General features: G+C 42.7%; 1 protein-coding gene across 1 annotated transcript; it reads right to left on the bottom strand.

The window, feature by feature from the left end:
- Positions 1-1,125: 1,125 nt before the first annotated feature.
- On the bottom strand, positions 1,126-19,458 carry LOC139232806 (probable G-protein coupled receptor 139). The gene is made up of 5 exons (XM_070863299.1): positions 19,336-19,458; positions 18,563-18,775; positions 6,551-6,563; positions 2,917-2,994; positions 1,126-2,045 (listed from the first exon to the last, which is right to left on the bottom strand). Exons 1-5 carry the CDS (start codon positions 19,456-19,458, stop codon positions 1,126-1,128), a joined length of 1,347 nt encoding a protein of 448 aa, XP_070719400.1.
- Positions 19,459-20,711: the final 1,253 nt, after the last annotated feature.

Below are 20,711 nucleotides of genomic sequence, written 5' to 3'. Positions count from 1 at the left end.
CAGCATCACGCATTGATATGGGACTAGTGACAAGATGGAGGCTCAAATCAGCCAGATCCACAGTGTCTCACTGTTTATGGTGAGCAAGATAGAGAGACAGCATCAGGGTGAGATAGATTGAGATATGTCTGACGAAATTATAAAATAACATAAGAACATGGAACATAAGACATAGTAGCTGGAGAAGGCCACTTGGCCCTTTGTGCCTGCTCCAGTGATGCAGAAAAACTAGCAGAGGGAGATAGAGAGCAGAGTTATTGAGTACAGTGATGCAGTGAGAGACACCAGCAGAAGGAGATAGAAAGCAGAATTACCGAGTACAGTGAGGCAGAGAGAGACACCAGCAGAGGGAGATAGAGAGCAGAGTCGCTGAGTACAGTGAGGCAGAGAAACCAGCAGAGGGAAATAGAGAGTAGAGTGATGCAGAGCGCGACATCAGTCGAGGGAGATAGAGAGTAGAGTTACTGAGTACAGTGAAACAGAGAGTGACACCAGCAGAGGGAGATAGAGAGTAGAGTTACTAGTACAGTGAAACAGAGAGTGACACCAGCAGAGGGAGAGAGTGTGGAGTTACTGAGTACAGTGATGCAGAGAAACCAGCAGAGGGAAATTAAAAAAAGGTGTGACGGAGAACATTCTGTGCTATTTTATCTTTTGGCATTCTCGGGCCCAGTATTTAATGGTGGCTTATCGAATATCGCTTTTGTGTAAAGATAAAATGATCCCCACTGACGTAAGTGAAAAACAAAATTGGGAAAAGTGTAACACGGGATCCGGTGTCACTGTCGCTTGGATTGAATACCGGCCAAGTTTATCTTCTCCGGCACTGCTTTAGATTTTAGGCTTGATGCCCGTGTGTAAAACTGGTGTTGTTGATCCGCCACCCTTATTGAACTTGTCCAATTATGACTCTCATTGATTAAAAACAAAATAGAACTTCTGCCATTTTGATAATGGGTAGTGGATGCACAATGCCAGTGTTATGTGTGACCAATAAGTTATTATCTATCCCGAAGAATGAAAATAAATGAATTTTCATGATGCCTGTGTTCTCCTATTGCTCATTCCCTTTCGTAAATGTCCATGATCATTGTGATATGAAGTAGAAATGCGATGTTGGGGAAGTCAGTCCTGACACTTGCATAATTCAACTGATTTATGAAATAGTGTAAAGGGATATTTGAGCACATTGAGCATCTCCTCCCTGAATTTACTCTGGGTCACTGTGTAAATGGCCGTGTTTGTGCAGGAACTCAGGAGCTGAAGCATAATTCCCGCGTGTTCAAACTTTTGAAAAGGGCTAAACAACAACCTGTGACGAAAAGCGCTTGTAATTCGATATAAGAAGAAATATACAACGGTTGTCATCCAGAGCAGAATGAAACTGCCGGATAGAGCAAATAGTAAAACAATGGACCTTCTGCGGTTCCTCATCTCGGGGTCCTGGTCTTTCTCACTATTGCTGCCACCCCGGAGGCTCCTTCGGGCCCGACTGGCCACTAAAATGAGTCTGACGGTGAGAGCGTTCAAAAGTAAAATCACACAGAAGGGAAGCAATGGGGTTAACAGCTGTTCAAACCAAGAAAAAGCTCTCCATGTGGGTGCAATATAAAACTGTACTTTTGCACGGCAACCCCGCGGTATGTTATTAGCTGTAATATAAGGAGTATACACGAAAGGCCAGGGAATGTTCTTTAAACAGAACAGCGCACTCAAGGTCACTATAACCACAGCTGCGGTTCTCTCGGTGCAATATTTGGTTTTCAGCTTCTGACAACAAATGGCTACGAACCGATCAAAGGTAAAAGCGACCGTTAACCAAACAGAACTGTCTATGGCAGTCCGAGCCAGGAAGTGAATGAATCTGCACACAGGAGTGTAGTACAGGAAAGTGTTCCACCAATACAGGTCAGCGATCCAATGTAATATCACGTCAGAGACAATCACCATCAGATCCGCTGTCGCCATGGCCACCAGGTAGCAAGTGATGCATTTGGAGAGGCCGCACTTTCCCCGGGAAAGGATCACAATCGCCACCAAGTTCACTGTGTGTACAGGAACAAAAAACAATCACATCATTAAACGGAGTTAAGAGTGCAGCATCAGCTGGCTTCATGTAGATGCGCTATTGAATAATTATCCTCGCCCTGTGCTCCCCTCTCCTTTGGATTGTGACACGATATCAGAGGTCAAAGATGCTTCGTCCGTCACAAGATTCTTTATCTGTGAGATTTCACGTTGAGTTTCCACAGGCACTTCGAATCTAGGGTGCAACATAAAATAAGCCAACGCTGAGGATATGATGAACCAGTAGAAATCGCAGCACCAAGAACAAATGGTAGGAGGGGGAGGATAATAGGCACAAGGAGAGAAGAGAACAAATGATAAAATGAAACACGACAGAAGAAAACACCAAGAAGTAAAGGGACAGGAGAGAAGACAACAACAATGATAAAAAGAGCAGGATTGTAGAGAGCACCAAATATGGAAGGAACAGGAGAGACCACACCAAGGTTTACAGGAGCAGGATGAAAGATAACATCAAGGATAAAAGGAGCAGCAGGGACAATGACACCAAGAATAAGCGGAGGAGCAGAGAAGAGAACATCAAGGTTAAAAGAGAGTAGGCAGAGCCGACAAGTTTAACTTGTATGTAGTGAGTAGAAAGCAGCAAACTGTGGTTAAAATTAAACAGTAAAAAAGTTGGCTCCCGTTACCATTTTCTTTTACCAATCAGCCAAGTTTTGACATTCCTAACTGAGTGAATGACAAAGGCTTGAAGAACTACCTACTATATTTACCAGGCACAGTGTGTAAATCGCAACACAATATGTTAAACGGCGCGGCAGACACATTACATTCTAAAAGTCACTTACCAGGTACTCCAATTGCCGCGAGAATGGGATAATATACGACCTGGACCCAATAAAGCGATGAAGAATGCATCTTCTCTGTGAAGAGGATACCTACTGGTGTTGGAGGCGATCACTCCAACTGCAATAATGAAAAATCAATGGAAAATATTGGTTCATTTATAAAGTACGGACTCCCGAATGATGCTTCTAGATTGCACAACTAGAGTTATTAGTTACAGTTTGCTGAACAAACAAGGCACCATCTGGCTTTCCAATTTCAAAGTCATAAGACAATGAGCCATTTCTTAAAAAACAGATGGTGGTTACCGTTGGGAACAAGAGCTGAAAGATCTAAATAGAACATAAGATATTATTGTAATTTGCATCATAAGAAAGTAAGCAAACTTCCAAACTTAGCCGATTAATGTGAGTTGTTTTTTTAATTGAAATCTGGTAATCAGTCTTCCATTGTATCTCCTTACCACTCAAACCTCCTCTCTCAAAGTTCCCTTTTCACAGTCTCTCCCATTTTACTCTCACGTCCTCTCCACTATCTCAATGTCACTAATACAGTTTTGCAATCGCACTCAATTCCGATATATCACATTTCTCTGTAGCTCTCTTGCTCTCCCATTACTCCTCTCTTCGCCTGTCTCTCTGTGTCTTCCTCTCCCTCACAATTTCTTTCCATTTCACTCCATCTACTAACTCAGGGGTGAGCAGTTATTTGGGCTGGAGGGCCACTGAACATGTTTTGGTGAACTGCTGTGAGCCACCCATCAGTGTTCCCCTAAGGCATGTGGCTGCCTTGCCCTGCAACAATCGTATGGTCCCACGCAGCCCGCTGTCCAGCTGCTGCTGCTGCAAGGGATGCTGTGCGTTTGCTGCTGCATAGTGCCCGGCCCCACAGCAAATTTAAAGGGACCCCGTGTGGAAGAATTTAGAAGGAACATTACTTACACAGAAACATTGCATGAACATAAATTCAGATAGTAGTCAGCTGCTATCTTACATATAGTGAATATTAAATATTGACTATTGTGTACAGTTGTGGTCTCCTAATCTGAGGAAAGACATTTTTGCTATTGAGGGAGTGCAGCAAAGCTTCCCAGACTGATTCCCGGGAAGTCAGGACTGGCATATGAAGAAAGGTTCGATCGACTAGGCTTATATTCACTGGAATTTAGAAGATTGAGAGGGGATCTCATAGAAACATATAAAATTCTGACGGGATTGGACAGGTTTGATGCAGGCAGAATGTTCCCGATATTGGGGAAGTCCAGAACCAGGGGTCACAGTCGAAGGGTAAGGGGTAAGCCATTTAGGACCAAGATGAGGAGAAACTTCTTCACTCAGAGAATTGTGAACCTGCGGAATTCTCTACCACAGAAAGTTGTTGAGGCCAGTTCGTTAGATATATTCAAAAGGGAGTTAGATGTGGCCCTTATGGCTGAAGGGATCAAGGGGTATGGAGAGAAAGCAGGAATGGGGTACTGAAGTTGCATGATCCGCCATGATCATCTTGAATGGTTGTGCAGGCTCGAAGGGCCGAATGGCCTACTCCTGCACCTATTTTCTGTGTTTCTATGTTTCTATGTATTGGATACTGCTTAGAAATGAATCAAAGATAAATTATGAAAACAAGGTGTGAAATAGAATGGTCGACACTTTAGATCCTGTGACAGCATCATTGACCCACCTCAGTCCTCCTTGTGCCCCTTTGCAAAGATTACTACTGCAGGCCGAATTGGTGGCAGATGAAAACTTCCTTGCCGTTGTACCCTGGATACCGGGAGAGGAAAGATGCATTGACGGTCACTTTCTTCGGGAAAAGACTTGTGGAGATGAGCAGCCATGACTTCTGCACTAAAATGGATATGGCATATTCCAGTACGCAATGCATTCTGGGTATGGAGGTGCGCCATTGGGGCCCAGAATCAAGGTACGGATCCTTTTTAGATAGGGCCAGGGAAAATCACTTCAGCGGGTTATTAATTTGAAAGAAGTATTACTGGCTGCAGGTCGGGTATGTCTTTGACCCATGGAAAGTGAAAGTGGATAGTTAAATGTACAGCTCGAGCTCCGGCTCACGTTCTATTTCTGTTCCAACCAGTGGGCGGGATAGAATGACCGGGTGGGCTGGATATGGCCCCTGGACCGTCTTCTGGCCACCACTGTGCTAATTCCACCTTTCCCTTCATTGGGAGAGGGAGGTGTGATTCGCCCTCTCACAGGCTGCAGATATGTCATGCCGGATGAAGAGGGATAATGCCCCGAAGTCATAATCATAGAGGGTATTATTTGTGTCTTTGATTCCCGGCTTTGGCAGTGGTAGAAAGATGATTGGATATATTGAAATATGGGATTTCTGGACAGAATGGCTGCAACACTTTTAATTCAACACATTTGAAGCGGACATGGAGTTTGCCAGGACATGCTGCTACAGAGGAGGGGGTTAATGATGGCTGTCTGACAATAAAGGGTCAGTACCTGAACAGACGGAATAGTTACTATGTCAAATCTCCAGTGGGTGACGGGGAATTTTAGATTCTCAGCAGTTCTGTCTGAATGGGGTCAAGGAGAAAAATGTGTGTTCCTTGGACAAGATAAACTTGGAGAGGACGTCAAACGAGATAGGAGAGAAATTGCAGTAGGACGTGGATTTAAAGTTATAACAGGAGCGAGTCATCGGCAAATATGCTTTAATGGGGACAGGAGAAGATGGGAGAACTTCAGAGGAAACTAAATTGGCGGCGGCAATGGTACTGAGCAAGCAGTCCTTGAGCTTCTGGTTCTTGTTGTGATCAGGGATGGTCGAGGGGGTAGAGGAGAGAGGTTTGCCGAGAAGGTTGGCAGTGCACAATGTACGCTGGTGGCGCGGTTGCAACGCAAACCTAATGCTATGGAAATGGACGATTTTGGCAAAGTCGAATAAGGCCAAAAAGGAATCATGTGTTCCAGTCAGATCTATTGATGTGAGGCTAAACCTGTTGCCCACCAGACATTCCCCAGTAGACTTCAGGGAGTGCAGATTGGGGCCTTACCAGGGTGAACGACCCAGATCGGAGAGCGAGCAAGCTTTACTCGGGACAAAGGCGACAGAGATGGAGGTGAGGGAATGGCTGTACTTTCCAATCAAGTTCAATGCAATATGATACAAGGGTAAGGAACGGATCGGTTTGCCTGTTCCAGCAGGGATTCATACAGTCATACGTTGAAAATATGTGGATCAACTTACTTGACATCCCCAGTTGCAGTGAAGAAGTCCGAAAATTCTCCAGCCGTTTGTGTTTGGTTTTGAAAGGCGTAACTCCATTTAACGGGCAAGGCAGCAGGACAGAGTGAGGTCGAAAGAGAGAGACAATTCGTAAGAGAGAATGAAAGATAGACCGGTTGAGAAAGATGAGCAGAGACAAGAAAACAAAGAGAAAGATACAGAGAGAAATAAATAGAGCGAGAGACAGAGAGACTGAGATAGAAAAACTAAGGCAGTATGTTAAATCTAGAGACAGAACACGGAAAAAAGACAAAAAGGGGGAGAACAAATTCTCTGAGTTTAAAAGACTATTTTTCCGATGGAAGTCGATAAATAGCAGATATTAAACGTGCAGCCGACAACATTACAGAGAACAGAAGCAAAATACTGGGTATGCTGTAAAGCTGAAATAAAGACAGAAAATGCTGCAAACACTCACCAGGCTTAAGCTTCTGTGGAGAGAAAAATAGAGATAATGTTTCAGAGCGATGACCGTTCATCGGAACAGGAGTAAGATAGAGATTTGACAGGTTATAAGCAAGTGCAGATACAAGTAGAAGGCGGTGGGGAGATGGAATAGCATGAATCTGTGTATTATTAAATAACAAAGTCATGTCCGAATGAGACAGAGAGAGAGATTGTTGCAGATCAGCTGCAAAGTAAAAGGGGACTATAAAGATTGAATGACACTGTTACCAGGAGAGGGGGCGAACCCAAGCAGGCACCATGGGATCTTAAGTCGAACGTCTTGAAGAAAGACTTGTAATTATATCGCGCCTTTAACGACCACCGGATGTCCCAAAGCGCTTTACAGCCAATGAAGTACTTTTTGAATTGTACTACTGCTGTAATGTCGACAAGCACTCGCTCACCCTAGTGCATAAAGCACGTGCTAAAGTTTGAAATGAATGTGATCCGGGTGTAAGTAACGGGTCTGCTTCCGCATCGAATCCTGGAATCCGAGAATGATACGGCACACAACGAGGCCACTGGGAACATCGTACGATTGCCAGAGCTACCCAATTTATCCCACTCACACCTGCTCTTTCTATTCTTTAATTTATTCATTCACGGGATGTGTACGTCACCAGAAAGGTCAGCATTTATTGCCCATCCCAAATTGCCCTCGAGAAGGTGTTGGTGAGCCAACTTCCTGAATACAACTGAATGTCTCGCTGGGCCATTTCAGAGGGCAGCTAAGAGTCAACCACATTACTGTGGGTCTGGCGTCAAATATAGGCCAGACCAGGTAAGGACGGCAGATTTCCTTCCATTAGTAAACCAAGTGGATTTAATGACAATCCGGTAGTTATATGGTGCACCATTAGTAATACTAGCTTTAAATTCCAAATTTATTTGATTAACTGAATTTATATTCGCTATGACTCATGACACCGGATCATTAGCCCAGGTTACAGATTACTGGTGCAGTAACATAACGACAATGCCACATGTTTCCCACAGCCCTGCGAATGTTTCCTTTACAAGTATATATCCGCTTCCCTTTTGTAAGTTACTATTGAAGCTGCTTCTGCCGAGCTTTCAGTTGTAAGGGAAATAAATTCCACACCGAGTCCGAGAACAGTGAGGGAAACATCACAGTTTATTCGTACAGAGCGCTCTGGGAGAAGTGGGGAAACTCCGCAGCTTCGCCACACCTTCTCTCTGAGCGAAGTTTCCAAGTTACAATTATACCTTTGGGGGCGGTCCCGCCCCCTTACACCATTGTCCAATTATCTAACATTTTTGCAACGTCTTACCCTATATGGTAATGCTATGACAATCTATCTTTATATTGTGGTAAGTCAAAGTTTAACTTGCATACGCCCACACAAATGGGGTTATTTTCCTCGCATCAGCAGAAAAACAAGGAACTATCTTCCTGTTATTAGTACAAGCGATATACATCTGTTTGCCTTTTCAACCACCCTTTGTTTTACTTCCCCTATCTCCATGACTCAGGGTCAACGGACGTTGGGGGCTAAATGTATCTTTTGTTTTAAGCAAGCAATTTGTTGCTTGAACATTTACATGGTACAGTACCAAAAACAAACGTCAATGAAACTTTCTCGTAATTTAAAATCATTGTCAATTGAGAGTGTTTTTTTACCACTGCCAAAAATCTTTTCAATTAAACCAATATCTTTTTTTTTCACAGCTAATATCAACTAGTATTTAGTAAGTTGTGTCCTCTTTTTATTAATCACCTTTCTTCAAATTAGGTTTTGGTATTTTACACAGAGGGCTGGTCTCTCGGTAACTTCGTTAATTCAGACAATCGAAGACACTTTATCTTTCAATTTCTTTCAATTTGTTTTCTTTCAAGGCTGAATCTTTATCCTTTCTGTTCATAATTAGAACGGAGTCTAGCACGCAGGCTTTGAGGGCTGCTTTTTGTCCTCTCAAATGTCCCAGTTTTTCTTTCTGTTTCTGCATCTCCCACCACTCGTTCTGTTCTTTCACACTTTTTTTTCCCGTCGGGGCCCATCCCTCCTTTCGGTCATGTATAGTCTGGTGAGGGACCCTAGGCGGGGCCCTCTCCATTTCCTTACCACTCATAGTAGTCTCACGTCACGGTCTCACGATTGTCAGAGGGACGCCTGGTCTTACTCACTTCTACCAGGCGGACTTGCAATCTTTATTGGGCAAAAATCGTTAGTGGGAGTTGTGTACAGACATCCAAACAGTAGTAGTGATGTTGGGGAGGGCATCAAACAGGAAATTAGGAATGCATGCAATAAAGGTGCAGCAGTTATAATGGGTGACTTTAATATGCACATAGATTGGGCTAGCCAAACTGGAAGCAATATGATGGAGGAGGATTTCCTGGAGTGCATAAGGGATGGTTTTCTAGACCAATATGTCGAGGAACCAACTAGGGGGGAGGCCATCTTAGACTGGATGTTGTGTAATGAGAGAGGATTAATTAGCAATCTCATTGTGCGAGGCCTCTTGGGGAAGAGTGACCATAATATGGTGGAATTCTGCATTAGGATGGAGAATGAAACAGTTAATTCAGAGACCATGGTCCAGAACTTAAAGAAGGGTAACTTTGAAGGTATGAGGCATGAATTGGCTAAGATAGATTGGCTAATGATACTTAAGGGGTTGACTGTGGATGGGCAATGGCAGACATTTAGAGACCGCATGGATGAATTACAACAATTGTACATTCCTGTTTGGCGTAAAAATAAAAAAGGGAAGGTGGCTCAACCGTGGCTATCTAGGGAAATCAGGGATAGTATTAAAGCCAAGGAAATGGCATACAAATTGGCCAGAAATAGCAGCGAACCTGGGGACTGGGAGAAATTTAGAACTCAGCAGAGGAGGACAAAGGGTTTGATTAGGGCAGGGAAAATGGAGTACGAGAAGAAGCTTGCAGGGAACATTAAGGCGGATTGCAAAAGTTTCTATCGGTATGTGAAGAGAAAAAGGTTAGTAAAGACAAACGTAGGTCCCCTGCAGTCAGAATCAGGGGAAGTCATAACGGGGAACAAAGAAATGGCAGACCAATTGAACAAGTACTTTGGTTCAGTATTCACTAAGGAAGACACAAACAACCTTCCGGATATAAAAGTGGTCAGAGGGTCTAGTAAGGAGGAGGAACTGAGGGAAATCTTTATTAGTCGGGAAATTGTGTTGGGGAAATTGATGGGATTGAAGGCCGATAAATCCCCAGGGCCTGATGGACTGCATCCCAGAGTACTTAAGGAGGTGGCCTTGGAAATAGCGGATGCATTGTCAGTCATTTTCCAACATTCCATTGACTCTGGATCAGTTCCTATCGAGTGGAGGATAGCCAATGTAACCCCACTTTTTAAAATAGGAGGAAGAGAGAAAGCAGGGAATTATAGACCGGTCAGCCTGACCTCAGTAGTGGGTAAAATGATGGAATCAATTATTAAGGATGTCATAGCAGCGCATTTGGAAAATGGTGACATGATAGGTCCAAGTCAGCATGGATTTGTGAAAGGGAGATCATGCTTGACAAATCTTCTGGAATTTTTTGAGGATGTTTCCAATAAAGTGGACAAAGGAGTACCAGTTGATGTGGTATATTTGGACTTTCAGAAGGCTTTCGACAAGGTCCCACATAGGAGATTAATGTGCAAAGTTAAAGCACATGGGATTGGGGGTAGTGTGCTGACGTGGATTGAGAACTGGTTGTCAGACAGGAAGCAAAGAGTAGGAGTAAATGGGTACTTTTCGGAATGGCAGGCAGTGACTATTGGGGTACCGCAGGGTTCTGTGCTGGGGCCCCAGCTGTTTACATTGTACATTAATGATTTAGACGAGGGGATTAAATGTAGTATCTCCAAATTTGTGGATGACATTAAGTTGCGTGGCATTGTGAGCTGCGAGGAGGATGCTATGAGGCTGCAGAGTGACTTGGATAGGTTAGGTAAGTGGGCAAATGCGTGGCAGATGAAGTATAATGTGGATAAATGTGAGGTTATCCACTTTGGTGGTAAAAACAGAGAGACAGACTATTACCTGAATGGTGACAGATTAGGAAAAGGGAAGGTGCAACGAGACCTGGGTGTCATGGTACATCAGTCATTGAAGGTTGGCATGCAGGTACAGCAGGCGGTTAAGAAAGCAAATGGCATGTTGGCCTTCATAGCGAGGGGATTTGAGTACAGGGGCAGGGAGGTGCTGCTACAGTTGTACAGGGCCTTGGTGAGGCCACACTTGGAGTATTGTGTACAGTTTTGGTCTCCTAACTTGAGGAAGGTCATTCTTGCTATTGAGGGAGTGCAGCGAAGATTCACCAGACTGATTCCCGGGATGGTGGGACTGACCTATCAAGAAAGACTGGATCAACTGGGCTTGTATTCACTGGAGTTCAGAAGAGTGAGAGGGGACCTCATAGAAACGTTGAAAATTCTGACGGGTTTGGACAGGTTGGATGCAGGAAGAATGTTCCCAATGTTGGGGAAGTCCAGAACCAGGGGTCACAGTCGAAGGATAAGGGGTAAGCCATTTAGGACCGAGATGAGGAGAAACTTCTTCACCCAGAGAGTGGTGAACCTGTGGAATTCTCTACCACAGAAAGTAGTTGAGGCCAATTCACTAAATATATTCAAAACGGAGTTTGATGAAGTCCTTACTACTCGGGTGATCAAGGGGTATGGCGAGAAAGCAGGAAGGGGGTACTGAAGTTTCATGTTCAGCCATGAACTCATTAAATGACGGTGCAGACTAGAAGGGCTGAATGGCCTGCTCCTGCACCTATTTTCTATGTTTCTATGTTTCTATGTTTATCGTCAGAGGTGCCTGATTACACTTGCGATTCTTAGCACTCATTGTAGTCTCATGTCACGGTCTTACTACTGTCAGCGGTCCATTCAGGACTTGCAGTCTCTATCGTCAGAGGTGTTTCAACACATTTGCGATTCGTTAAAAATGACGCCTCTGCAACTTACTACAACCACATTAATTGTTCTACACATGACCCCCAATGTCCCGACCTGTGTGACTCAAAGTCGCGAGGAGATTAGTCCCTACTTCACTCACTGTTCCACTTTTCCGTCGCCACTTTGTCCTCTCTATGTTCCCTTCGACCATAATCCTTGGCCTTCACGTGGGGCATTCGCCCTCTTAATTCCGGCCCAAGTTGGTGACTGAGATAGTTTGTGACAATCAAAGTGGCTTGGAACACTCGTTTCTTTCACACATCACTCATACCAAGCTAGCTTAGACTCTAACCCGCGGCTCAACTGAGGTTTTTCTCACCGTTCACGGACGTTTTGTTCTTTTGTGAATCGGGGCTCAGGGGTCGCCCTGTCCCGGGGCCCAATTGACTGGACGGTCAAACCTTGACTACTCGCCCCTCTCCACTGGCTAGGTGACCCGAAGCGACCTTATTTACCTTGCTCGCAGCGCCAAATTGTAAGGGAAATCAATTCCACACTGAGTCCGAGAACAGTGAGAGAATTGTCACAGTTTATTCGTACAGAGCGCTCTGGGAGAAGTGGGGAAACTCCGCAGCTTCGCCACAACTTCTCTCTGAGCGAAGTTTCCAAGTTACAATTATACCTTTGGCGGCCAACCCCATTACACCATTGTCCAATTATCTAACATTTTTGTAACGGCTTACCCTATATAGTAATGCTATGACAATCTATCTTTACATTGTGGTAAGTCAAAAGTTAACTAGCATATGCACACACAAGTGGGGTTATTTTTCTCGCATCAGCAGAAAAACAAGGAACTATCTTCCTGTTATTAGTACAAGCGATTAGTACATCTGTTTGCCTTTTCAACCACCCATTGTCTTACTTTCCCTATCTCCATGACTCAGGGTCAACGAACGTTGGGGTCTAAATGTGTCTTTTGTTTTAAGCAGGCAATTTGTTGCTTGAACGTTTACATGGTACAGTACCAAAAACAAGAGTATTATAAACTAAGAAATAAATCTTCCACAAAACAGTGAACCCACTCACCAAACAGGCACCGCTAAATAAAATTACACCTCCTGTCAGATTGTTCATTTTCAATTTTTCTCTGGAGATTTCTATTGCACAGAGGCAGACAGATAAAAGAGAGAAACAGAAAACAGAGAGACAGTTTGTGACAGAAATGAGAGAAAGCCAGACAGAAAGAGAGAAAGCGAGAGAGAGAGATACATAGAGAGACAGCGACAGAGCTTCTATTAATGTAAAAGTAAACTTAAGCTCAGTGGACGGGAAGTTTACACCTTCCCACGATATGATGAGAGCAAGGACATGGGGATATTAAGAAGTTTCGGAAAAATAATCCTTTGAAGTTTTGAGCTTAAAGCAGGTACGTACAGGGATCGCAATCATGACCAACGCCATTCCACGTGGCCACTGCTAGCCACGGTGAAGCTTCAGAGGATAACGTCCTTCAGAAGGTGAATTCAGGACAACAGATCCATCAATTGATTGAGGGATGTCAACGCATTGAGAAACCTCAAATGGACCTTCGGGCATAGAGATGAACAGACATGTTGGAGCATGGACATACTGCGCTTATTATGGGCTGCTTGAATAATTTAATGTCGTTCTATCTTTCTTTCTGTCAATCTTTTTTTCTTTCCTTCACTATTTCTTTCTTTCCTTCATTATTCCAAGTATTCTCTCTATTTGTCTTCCTCCCTTCCTTTCTTTCTGTCTGTCTTTGCTGCTTTCTTTCTTGCCCCTTACGCTTTATCCTTCTTTTTTATTCTTTCTGTGTTGCTCTCTATTTTTCTTTAGCCCTTTTTCTCTCACTTACCTTCCTCCATCTTCCTACCTTCCTCCGTTCATTACTTCGTTCCATCCTCTCATTCTATATGTCTTTCTTGATTCTTTTATTTCACTCCTTCCTTCTTTTCTCCTTCATTCTTTCTTCCCTCTTTCTTTCTTTCTTTCTTTCGTTCTTCCAATCTCTCTTCCATTCTATATTTCTTTCTTTCTATCTTTCCTTCTATCAATCTTTGTTCTATTGTTCTCTCTATCTTTCTGCCTTTCTTTAATTTATTTCTATCTTTCTCTCTTCCCTTCTTTCTATCTATCTTTTGTATTTTCTATCATTCTTTCTTTCCGTCTTTCTTCCTTCCTTTGACTCTACTCTTCTTTCTATTTCTTTCTTTCTTCATTCTTTCTTTCATTCATTATTTTTCCTTTCTTTCATTATTTACTTCTTTCTCTCTTTCTTTCTTTCTCTCTTCCATCCTACCATCCTTCCTTCCTTTTCTTCGTTCCTTTCTTCAATATTTTATTTTTTCTTCCTATCGTTCTATCTTTTGTTCTCTCTTCCTATCTTCCTTCTTTCTTTCTTCGTTCATTATTTCCTTTCTTTTCTTACCTTATTTATTGCACTTTATTTCTTTCATTTTTTCTATCCTTCTTTCTTTCTACCAATCTCTTTCTTTCTTTCTATCATTCTTTTCCATTTTTCTTCCTTTCTATCTGTCTTTCTTTCTTTCTTACTCTCTCTTTCTTTTTTATTCATTTCCAAATTTCTCTTTTTTCTGCTTCCCGATATTCCATGTTCCACTTATTGCTGTGAAAAACGGTGTAGATATTAGAATATGTTCTTTCTTTCTTCCTTTCATTCTTTATTTCTTACTTCCATTATTTCTTTAATCTTTCATTCTTTCCTTCTTTCTTTCATTCTCTCACTTTCTTACTTTATTTCTACCTTCCTTTCTTTCTAAATTTCTTTCACACATTCCTTCTTTTCTTTCTTTCATAATTTTTTATCCCATTTTTTATTTCTATCTCCCTTTTTCTCTTGATTCATTACTTTAATGTTTTAGTTCTAGATTGATTTCCTTTGTTCCTTTTGTTTCTTTCCTTCTTTCTTTCACTCTTTCTTTTTCCTTCATTCTTCCCCGCTTTCTCTCCATTTGTCTTCCTTCCTTCCATTCTTTCTGTCTTTGCTGCTTTCTTTCTTTCTTTCTTATTTGCACTTTACTTTTTCCTTTATTTCTCATTCTTTCTGTTTTTATCTCTCTTTTTGATTTTTCCTTTTCCGCTGACTTATCTTCCTCCAACATCCTGCCTTCCTTCGTTCATTACTTCGTTCCTTCCTCTCTTTCTATACATCTTCCTTTCGTCCTTTCTTTCCTTCATTCGTTCTTTCTTTCCTCTCTGCCTTTCCTTCTTTTACTGATTTACAGCTTTCTTTATTTTGTGTGTTTCATGATGTCCCATGTTCCACTTATTGTTGCGAAATAAGCAATAGCATGATGTCCTTTAATCATTGTCTGTCTCTTTCATCCTTACTTCCTTCAATGCGTTGTTTATAACTTTCTTTTTCTTTCTTTTCTTTCTCTGCCTCACTTTTTTCTTCCTTTCCATTATTAGCTCTATATTCTTCTACTCTCGTTAGTCTATTTGATAATGGCTCATGCTGCCCTAATGTGATCTCCAAGTCATTGATGCCAGTTCAATGATTGGTGCGTCCTTAATGTTCATTATTAGGTATATTTCAGGCAATTGCATTAAAATCCCATTGTTCTTTCACGCTACTTCGGACAACATGTTACATTACTATTCCCTGAATTTGCTGTAAATGCTGAGTCAGAATGGCAGATCAGCACTTGCGTTATGACCTTTTCGGAATACAGCTGGTTATTTGGTTGGACAAATCAATCCTAACAGATGCATCACAAATGCATTGGTGAACTAATCTGGTTCAGCTATCTCAATTTCCAACACTCTAAGTTAATATCACTGTTTCTGAATAGTTACGTTAGAATTTGATGTTTGAGTTGCTGATTAATATTGTTCAGCACATTTAAAGTTTTTACTTCGAATAATGAATAGGCATTACCAAATTAATCCCGTGCCTAGTTGATACGGTTCCTCCTGTCTCCAGATAGGAACCCGTGCAACTCTGGTACCGTTCTTCATATTTCTCATTAGGATGCACACTGATTGATAAAGGAGTGTTTTGATAGGGAAATCACTCGATCATGGATTGTATCGCCTGAAACCTGCTGAACTCACACCATCTGAGGAAAAGAGCAAGATTTGTGCTATTTTTCTAGCATTCAGCTCATTTCTGATATCCCAGGATGTTGTATTATATTGTCATTCATATTATGCCAGCAACTGCAGTCAATGACTATTGTTACAAGCGTTACATCTATTGCGATTCACAATTAAATGAACTTCATTAACTGTAATTCTTTTCCTTTGTAATTTTAGTGACCCTGAATATCCATTTAGTGAGCATGGAGCTTAGCGTGACTGTACCTCGGCTCATCCAACAATTGACCATTGGTATTCCAGGAGCAGAAAATCCGACTGTGCCTCACGACTCATATCCAAAACAAGTACCGATTCAGTATTTAATATTAATGACCAGGAGCAGAAAAGTGGAAAATATACATTAGAAGCATTGGATGGGAAGTGTGGATTTGTGTCATTGCACAGAAGTGCTCAATACTTTGAACAAATGACATCGTCAATGTATTACCACAGAGAGTTGGTGTCGGTATCTCACTATTCAATTCCAAGGACATCATCAACTCAGACATTCCTCTTTATCCTATGTCGTTCTTTTCGCATATCCCGAGCACTAGACATTAAAATCAAATATAACACTCCAACATCTAACTGCACACACACTGTAATTCAAATTTGCAAACTTCCCAACTGTTCCTTCTCCGCACTAGACTGGGGCGGAGAAGGACTGGAGGGTAGGACTGGAGGGTAGCGAATGTAACACCACTTTTTAAAAAAGGAGGGAAAGAGAAAATGCGTAATTATAGACCAGTTAGCCTGACATCAGGAGTGGGGAAAATGTTGGAATCAATTATTAAGGATGAAATGACAGCGTATTTGACAGGATCGGTCCAAGTCAGCATGGATTTATGAAGGGGAAATCATGCTTGATGAATCTTCTGAAATATTTTGAGGATGTAACTAGCAGATTGGACAAGGGAGAACCAGTGAATGTGATGTTTTTGGACTTTCAAAAGACTTTTGACAAGGTTCCCCACAAGAGATTGGTGCGCAAAATCAAAGCACATGGTTTTGGGGCTAATGTACTGACGTGGATAGAGAACTGGTTGGCAGACAGTAAGCAGAGAGTCGTGATAAACGCGTCCTTTTCAGAATGGCAGGCAGTGACTAGTGGAGTGCCGCAGGGCTCAGTGATGGGACCCCAGCTCTTTACAATATACATTAATAATTTAGATGAAGGAATTGAGTGTAATATCTCCAAGTTTGCAGATGACACTAAACTGGCTGGCAGTGTGAGCCGTGAGGAGGTCGCTAAGAGGCTGCAGGATGACTTGGACAGGTTAGGTGATTGGGCAAATGCATGGCAAATGCAGTATAATGTGGATAAATGTGAGGTTATCCACTTTGGGGGAAAAAACACGAAGGCAGAATAGTATCTGAATGGCAGCAGATTAGGAAAAGGGGAGGTGCAACGAGACCTGGTGTCATGTTTCATCAGTCATTAAAAATTGGCATGCAGGTACAGCAGGTGTTGAAGAAGGCAAGTGGTATGTTGGCCTTCATAGCTAGGGGTCTTGAATATAGGAGCAGGGAGGTCTTACTGCAGTTGTACAGGGCCTTGGTGAGACCTCACCTGGAATATTATGTTCTCCTAATCTGAGGAAGGACATTCTTGCTATTGAGGGAGTGCAGCGAAGGTTCACCAGACTGATTCCAGGGATGGCTGGACTGACATATGAGGAGAGACTGGATCAACTGGTCCTTTATACACTGGTGTTTAGAAGGATGAGAGGGGATCTCCTAGAAATGTATAAGATTCTAACAGGACTGGACAGGTTAGATGCAGGAAGAATGTTCCCGATGTTGGGAAAATCCAGAACCAGGGGCCACAGTCTTAGGATAAGGGGTAGGCCATTTAGGACTGAGATGATGAGAAACCTCTTCACTCAGAGAGTTGTTAACCCGTGGAATTCCCTGCCGCAGAGAGTTGTTGATGCCAATTCATTGGATATATTCAAGAGGGCGTTAGATCTGGCCCTTATGGCTAAAGGGCTCAAGGGGCATGGAGAGAAAGCAGGAAAGGGGTACTGAGGGAATGATCAGCCATCATCTTATTGAATGGTTGTGCAGGCTTGAAGGTCCGAATGGCCTACACCTGCACCTATTTTTCTATGTTTTTATGTTTCTATGTTCCTATGACTCAGTTGCAAGCGGGGATCCCACTACTTGATTGGTTAGTTTTGTAACTATTCTAAACTCCAGTTTCTGTTTTTAACCTTTCTTTGTTTAGGAATATACGGTGCAAACTGTTGATCCCCTCCAGCCTGTTCCAACATTCAAATAGATAATGGCTGATCTATATCGTAACTCCATCTATCTGTCTTGTTTCAATGTCTCTTAATACCCTAGTCCATCATAAATCGAGCAGTATCAATTTGAAATATCAATTTGAGCCCCAGCCTCAACAGCATTTTGGTGGCGTGAATTCCAGATTTCCACCAATCTTCTTGTAGAGAAGTGATTTCTGACATCACACTTGCATAGTTCTAACTTCAAGGTTATTCTCATTTCTTCTGGATTCCACCAGAAAACATAACAGATTATTGATACATATGCGATCAAATAATTTCATCATCTTAAAAACCTCTATAGATTTCCATTAATATGATATACACCAGGGAATACAATCCTAGTCAGTGCAAATAGATCTCGTTGATTCGCTTCTTTGACGATTCATTGCTGGTCAACCTGAGTACAACCCCCCTCTGCCAGATGCTCTATCACAGGTAAAATAATAAGATTCCATCGCTGGATGCAAATTTTTGGAGCGTTTCTGGTTTTGTGAAGAACGTTAATGTCCCTGTTATATTAACAAATCTGGTATGACACTGAAATCGCACAAAACTACTGCTATGTTCCCATGTCTGGTGAATAATATCTGTAATATTTTCTTGCTCGCAGTTAACGTGCTGCCGATTGTGATCCTGTCTCGGGAAAAGTGCAGTCTCTCCAAATGCGTCACTCGCTACCTGGTGGTCATGGCAGCGGCGGATCCACTGGTCGTTATCGTCGATTTGATACTGAGGCAGAATTCTATAGTTTGTCTGGAACAATTTTTGTTTTTGAGGGACCTTAGCAACTATAATATCCACGCCATCCTGCTTTGTGTTGCCCCAGACTGTTCTGTCTGGTTCAACATCACGTTCACCTTTGAGTGATTTGTAGCCATTTGTTTCCTGAAGCTGAAATCGGAATATTGCACCGAGGAAACGGCAGCTGTGGTTCTAGGAACAGTAACTGTGCTGAGCTGTATATTCGTGGGATAATGGGATTCTATCTCCATGAGGAATGCACAGTCGCTCCTACCAATACTGTGATGGTCAGATGCAAGAGGTACATTGGTGAGGTGGGGGTCAAGTCGTTTTCCCCCCTCGTGTTGGTTCCCTCTCCAGTTGCCGCAGGACCATTCTGGGAGCCATATCCTCCAGGACGCGGTCAGCTCTGTCCGTACTCTGCTACCGAGCGATTCTAAGCTAGGTTAGTGTTGTAAATGAGAATTAGGAAAGTTGAACTTCCTAATACTTTACCAAGTTAATACTTTAAACTAGATATTGTAATTAGATTGGAAATGACCCTGTGATATAACCTACTCCGTTATTTCACTGAAAACACAACAAACGAATGTCTGTGCCTCCTATCTGTTGTACAATTTCCCTATTTTTCTCCTGATACAGTTAACGCAGTGACAATTGCGATCCTGTCTTAGGGGAAGTGCGGTCTCTCCACATGTGTCACTCATTACCTGGTGGCCATGGCAGCTGCAGATCTCCTGGTCATTATCTTCGATCTGATTCTGAGGCAGATTCCTGTTGTTTACCGGGAAGAATTTTATTTTGTGCGGTACCTTAGAGTGTGTAATATCCATGCCGTCCTGCTTTATGCCATCACAGACTGTTTTGGAAGTGGGTAATGGCAGTTGCTGTATCATCTCCACCTTGTGAGAGTCGGGGGATGATTCTTCTGGAGAAATGGCCACTCCTAGGAAGCTGACCCGTTCTTTTACTAATTGAGCCTCATGGGGATTCACCTTTAGTTCCGCCTGAGCCAACAATGTCAAAATTTTGTGCAAAAGAGATAGATATTCCTCCATGCTGTCAGTTGCCAGCAGTTGGTCATCTATGTACTGCAGCAAGCAGGTAGGGCGGGAAAAGTATTTTAAAATTGCAGCAGTCTTTTTGTGGAATATCGTGGGGCTTTGTGGAATCCCTGTCCAGGTGTAGCTCTGGTCATATATGTAAACGCGAACTTGTACTGGTCTTCCCCTTTAGCAGGGATGCTCAAGAATACATTGGCGATGTCAAGGGTCAGAAGTATTTGGAACCAAGAAGAATTTGAGCTAATATGGTAGGAGTTTCTCTTACTACCGGTGAACAGGCTGGTGTTACAGAGTTTAACTTTCTGTAATCAACATTCAGTCACCAGCTGCTATCAGGCTTTTTAACTGGCCATGCAGGTGAATTGGTCGTGAAAGTACCTGTCCTAAGAACACCCAGCACGACTCGGGATTTTATGGTGTCTCGGATGTAAGGGTGACTGTCCCTTGGGATGGGGTACTGTTTAGTGAATGAGTGGCGGGGGTCCCTCAATAGATTCCTTGCCTCCCATTTTTCCACAGTCATGCTTGCATGTGGCAAACACCGCTAGGTGTTCCTAAATTAGTTTTGCCACAGCTTCATTTTTGCTCCCAGAGGGTCATACTCAGATGGCTTTTTAATAGCAAAAACCGAGTGAGCATCTGAAGTTTCTATCCCTCTCGCATTATCTCTTAATCCCATCCAAACACAGTCCCGATTGTAATCTATCACCACGCCATACTGATCCAACACATCAGTCCCTACAATTCCCTTTCCGTCGGGGGTGGTAATCAGCATCGGTGCTGGGACCTTACAGGTGAGGCCTCCCAACTGAAGTTCAGTGGCCTTCCATTTATACTTGGTGTTTTACCACCATTAAAGCCTTAAAGGATCATACAACACTTGCCCACCACTGCATAGCATTCAGAGTATGGGGTGTGGATTATGGTAATGGCTGAGCCAATATTGAAAAGTATAATCTGCTGCTGGCCCCCTTGTAAGACAACAAGGACTACTGGTCTCCCACTACTATCACGTCGGAACC

Source organism: Pristiophorus japonicus, chromosome 20, assembly GCF_044704955.1.
Source record: "Pristiophorus japonicus isolate sPriJap1 chromosome 20, sPriJap1.hap1, whole genome shotgun sequence".
NCBI classification, from domain to species: Eukaryota; Metazoa; Chordata; class Chondrichthyes; family Pristiophoridae; genus Pristiophorus; species Pristiophorus japonicus.
This window is presented reverse-complemented; position numbering and strand designations above follow the sequence as displayed.